General features: G+C 53.1%; 1 protein-coding gene across 5 annotated transcripts in view; it reads right to left on the bottom strand.

Moving 5' to 3' along the window:
* Positions 1 to 5,190, bottom strand: part of TNNT1 (troponin T type 1 (skeletal, slow)) — a 24,912-nt gene that overhangs the window by 4,110 nt on the left and 15,612 nt on the right. For all 5 annotated transcript variants that reach the window (XM_011932479.1, XM_011932480.1, XM_011932482.1 and 2 more), the window contains 2 exons: positions 3,161 to 3,274; positions 2,495 to 2,604 (listed from right to left, as the gene is read on the bottom strand). In XM_011932479.1, coding sequence (XP_011787869.1) covers positions 2,495 to 2,604; positions 3,161 to 3,274 — 224 coding nt within the window. The remainder of the gene's footprint in view (positions 1 to 2,494; positions 2,605 to 3,160; positions 3,275 to 5,190) is intronic.

Here is a 5,190-nt window from a genome sequence, read left to right as displayed (position 1 = left end):
TTCATGTTCCATCCTGTACACCTGGCTCTGCCTTCTAGATAGCAGTAGCAAAATTAGTGAAAGTACTAAAAACCTCTGATATGAAGAAATAATGGCGTAGGCTGTGTCCTCTCTCTCTCTGTCTTTCCTCCTCCTTGGCTGCCAAACAGGGAAGGGCTCCCTGTCCAGTGGACACATGACTCACGTGACCTTATCAATCACTGCAGCTGGCTCACACTCTGTACTCTGCCCCCTTGTCTTGTATCCAATAAATAATAGTGCAGCCTGGCGTTCGGGGCCACTACCGATCTCCACGTCTTGGTGGTAGTGGTCCCCCGGGCCCAGCTGTCTTTTCTTTCTTTGTCTTGTGTCTTTATTTCTACAATCTCTTGTCTCTGCACATGGGGAGAAAAATCCACCGACCCTGTGGGGCTGGACCCTACAGGGAGGGCTTCCAAAAAAGACTCTGCGGCTCTTTTCCTACATCTTCTTTCTGCTGCTTGGACCATAAATGTGATGGCTGGAGCTCTAGCAGCTATATTGGACTATGAGTGATTTTGAGGATGGAACTATTGGGCTAAAAGTAGTGAGTGAGAAGAAAAAAATAGGAGTCTGGGTGTCTGATTTTGTAGAATTGCCAAACCGGCCCTGGACTAAAACCTACTCCTTCCTTCCTTCTTTCCTTCCTTCCTTCCTTCTTTCCTTCCTGCCTTCCTTCCTGCCTGCCTTCCTTCCTGCCTGCCTTCCTGCCTGCCTGCCTGCCTTCCTGCCTGCCTTCCTTCCTGCCTCCCTCCCTCCCTTCCTCCCTCTTTCCTTTTCTTTCTTTCTTATAGGGTCTCACTTTGTCACCCAGGCTGGAGTGCAGTGACATGATCACAGCTCACTGCAGCCTCGACCTCCCAGGCTCTAGTGATCCTCCCACCTCAGCCTTTTTTTTTTTTTCTTTTTTAGACAGAGTGTTGCTCTTGTCGCCCAGGCTGGAGTGCAGTGGTACGATCTTGGCTCACGGCAACCTTCGCCTCCCAGGTTCAAGTGATTCTCCTGCTTCAGCCTCCAGAGCAGCTGGGAATACAGGCGCAAGCCACGGCTCCTGGCTAATTTTTGTATTTTTAGTAGAGATGAGATTTCATCAGATTGGTCAGGCTGGTCTCGAACTCCTGACTTCAAGTGATTCGCCCACTTCAGCCTCCCAAAGTGCTGGGATTACAGGCGTGAGCCACCGTGCCTGGCCGACAATACTTTACACGCATCATGTGCACAGGAAGGAGGGCCCACCGCCCCTGCAGAGGGCTTTCAGGAGCCTGCGGTGCACATCTTTTCCCGACTCCACAGTCAGTGTCCTCATACAGTAGTTTGAAAGGAGCAAGGTGGAAGTATTTACACCATGGGAATGGGCACGTGCTAAATCTAGACGTTTTGCCCCCTGGAGAGCAGCTGTTAAACATTTACCATCAAGCCACATTACAGCACAGTAGCAAAGAGTATGGACTATTGCACCAGACTGCCTGGGTTCAAATCCCAGCTCTTCCACTTGCTAGCTGTGCAACCCTGGAAGGGTTACCTAACCTCTCTGTGCCTCAGGCTCCTCACTATTAACATGAGGATAGTAATAGTATCTACCTCACAGGGTTGTAAACCCTCCATAGGAAGCTGCTGCTGTAATTATTATTTTTTTAAGGATGGGGTCTCACTACATTGCCCAGGCTGGTCTCCAACTCCTGGCCTCAAGCAATCCTCGCATCTCAGCCTCCCAAAGTGCTGGAATGACAGGCATGAGCCACCAGGCCCAGCCTGTAGTTATTATTTCTATCTCACTGCCCTTTCACGGCTCTGTGAGGTCAATTATGTGATTACATCATTATTCTGCCAGTGAGGAATGGGAGCCCTAGCGAGGCCAGATAATGTGCCCAGGATCACAAAGTAGTAGACGGAGCTGGCACTGAACCCCGGGCAGGGGCTTCCGGTGCAAGCGGCAAACCGGATCACTGCGCCACTCTGGGGTGGTTGAAGTTTCTGGGCCACGGCCCAGGCCAGAGGACAGAGATGCAGGGGTCTCCTGAAGCAAGCCCCCGTCAGCCTGCCGTCCTGTGGCTTATCTTATCATGAGAGGCAGGCGGTCTTGGCTCTAGAGGCGAGGGATGCAGCTGGAAAATTCTCACCCGCATTCCTAGTTTGAATTTAGGTAAAAGGCACAGCCCATCCTGAGCTCTAGGGCACATCACAGAGTTAACAAAATCTAAACTCGGGGGGGAGGGAAGTCATCTTGTCTGGCTTCCCCAGTAACACCTGTCAGATGCTACAGGCCATAGCAGCCACGAAAAGTGGGTTCTCTATCAGTGACACGTTTCACAGAGAAGGCAGCAGAGGCCCGGAGAGGGGAAGCCACTTGCCCAAAGTCACACAGCATCGGAACTGAGACCCGGGGTATCTGCCCACCCAGATGTGGGTGTGAGCTCCTTTATCCCCCTGTCTCACACCCAGGCCCCTGCAGCCCCGAGCCCCCGACAGCACCTACCGGAGCTGTTCCTCCCCCATGTAGTCAATGTCCAGAGGCTTCTTACGCTCAGACAGGATGCGCAGCTTCATCTCCCGCCCTGTCTGCCGCTTACCACGCTTCTGTTCTGCCTGAGGGTTGGGGAAGGGGTACCGTAAACTGGGGGTCACATCCCACAGACCACCCCCATGTCGGGACCCACAGGTCAGATCCCACAGACCACGTCCATATTGGAACCCACAGGTCTGCACCTCAGGCCCTTCTTCTTCACACCTAGGAGTCTAGGCCCACTCCCTCCTCCCTCAGACACATAGCCCCTCCTCTCAGACTGAATTCAAGCCCCAGACCCTCTCCCATTAGGAACCAGAAGTCTGGGCCCCAGCCCCTCCTCCCTCAGACCCAGGAGTCCGGGCCCCCAGCCCCTCTTCCCTCAGACCCAGGAGTCCAAGCCCAGCCCCTCCTCCCTCAGACCCAGGAGTCCAGGCCCCCAGCGCCTCCTCCCTCAGACCCAGGAGTCCAGGCCCCCAGCCCCTCCTCCCTCAGACCCAGAAGTCCAGGCCCCCAGCCCCTCCTCCCTCAGACCCAGGAGTCCAGGCCCCAGACCCTCCTCCATTAGGAACCAGAGGTCTGGCCCCAAGCCTCTCCCCGCTCAGAACTTAGACCTCAGGCTCCTGCAGGCTGACTCACCTTGACCAGGTAGCCGCCGAAATGGGCCCCCATGTTGGACAGCACCTTCTTTTTCTTGGCATCATCCTCTGCCCGCTTCTTGGCCTCTTCCTCTTCCTTCCTCATCTTCTCCTCCTGTGGGAAGGAAGGGGTTAACCTCATGGCTGCCCCTCTAGGCCTGAGGCAGGAGGGCCCTGGGATGGGAAGGACGGGGGCTCAATTCAGTGCTGAGTGGAGCTGGAGCACAGGGATCAGCAGGCGGGGGGACATCAGAACCGGCAGAGATCCAGGTGTCTCCTCCCGGCCCGGCCAGCTCTCCCCGTGTGATCACCTGTAAGTTCCTTCCCCTCTCCGGGTGTTTTTTTGTTTTGTTTTTTGAGACGGAGTCTCACTCTGTCGCCCAGGCTGGAGTGCAGTGGCCAGATCTCGACTCACTGCAACCTCCGCCTCCCAGGTTCAAGTGATTCTCCTGCCTCAGCCTAGAGTAGCTGAGACTACAGGCACCCACCAACACGTCCAGCTAATTTTTGTATTTTTAGTAGAGATTGGGTTTCACCATGTTGGCCAGGCTGGTCTCAAACTCCTGACCTCAAGTGATCTGCACACCTCGGCCTCCCAGAGTGCTGGTATTGCAAGCGTGAGCCACCACGCCCGGCCCCCTTCCTGGGTCTTAATATCCTCCCAGAAAAAAATGGAAATGAAGGAGAAGGAGAAGGAGAAATGCCTGCTTTTTCTGCATGCCTCTAACCTGAAACAGCCAATAGTGAACTTTGCTATGTGACCTCACTCCAGATGCTCAGCCTGTCTGGGCCGTAGTCACTCTTAGTCTCAGGAGATGAGAATGTCTGTTTTAAGGGGGTCAAGGAAGGTAGCTGGTGATAAGGCCAGGGACTGGGGAGATTAAAGAGGCTGATGGCTTCGAGCCTGAGGAAGGGGTTCTAGAATATTTAGCAAAGGAATTACAACATTTGAGAAACTCTTCATTGCGTGTTCCAGAAATAGTGGCTTGTCCAGGCTGAGCCCCCTCTCCTTACGGTGCACATGAGGCTTTTTGTACACCCAGTACTCCGCACCTGAATTAATTTCCTTTCTTTTTTTGAGATGGAGTTTCCCTTTGTCACTCAGGCTGGAGTGCAGTGGTGCAATCTCTGCGCTGCTCACTGCAAACCCCACCTGCTGGGTTCAAGTGATTCTCTCCTGCCTCAGTCTCCCAAGTAACTGGGATTACAGACATGTGCCACCATGACCAGCTAATTTTTGTATTTTAAGTAGAGACAGGGTTTCACCATGTTGCCCAGGCTGGTCGCGAACTACTGGCCTCAAGTGATCCACTTGTCTCCCAAAGTGCTGGGATGACAGGCGTGAGTCACCATGCCCAACCTTAGTTTCTTATCACTGCTATAATTTGCAAACTTAGTGGCAGAAAAACAATGCAAGCTTGTTATCTTCCAGTTCTGCGGATCAGACATCTGAAGTTGGTGCCACTGGGCTGAAATCAGGTTGTGAACAGAACCAATTTTCTCTGGAGGTTCTAGGGCAGAATTCATTCCCTTCCCTTTTCCAGCTGCTGCCTGCACATCTGGGCCCATGGACCTACCTCCATCTTCAGAGGCAGCCATGTAGCATCTTCAAATCTCTCAGTATGACCCTCTGGCCTTCCTCTTATAAGGCCCCTTGTGATGATCTTGCCCCTCCCCACAAATATTCCAGGACAACCGTCCCATCTCAAGATCCTTAACTTAATCACATCTGCAAAATCCCCTTCCCGGCTGGGTGATGGGCAGGTGGCTTGTGCCTGTAATTCCAACTACATGGGAGGCTGAGGCAGGAGGATCACTTGAGCCCAGGAGTTTGGGAACAACGTGGGCAACCCAGAAAGACCCTATCTTAAATAATAATAGTAATAATAATGGCCAGGCATGGTGGCTCATGCCTGTAATCCCAGCACTTCGGGAGGCCAAGGGGGTGGATCACTTAAGGTCAGGAGTTCAAGACCAGCCTGACCAACATGGAGAAACCCCATTTCTACGAAAAATACAAAAATTAGCCAA

This window comes from Colobus angolensis, unplaced genomic scaffold (genome assembly GCF_000951035.1).
Source record: "Colobus angolensis palliatus isolate OR3802 unplaced genomic scaffold, Cang.pa_1.0 Scaffold96, whole genome shotgun sequence".
Classification (NCBI taxonomy): domain Eukaryota; kingdom Metazoa; phylum Chordata; class Mammalia; order Primates; family Cercopithecidae; genus Colobus; species Colobus angolensis.
The sequence above is the reverse complement of the archived record's forward strand: the minus strand, read 5'-3'. Positions and strand labels throughout refer to the sequence as shown.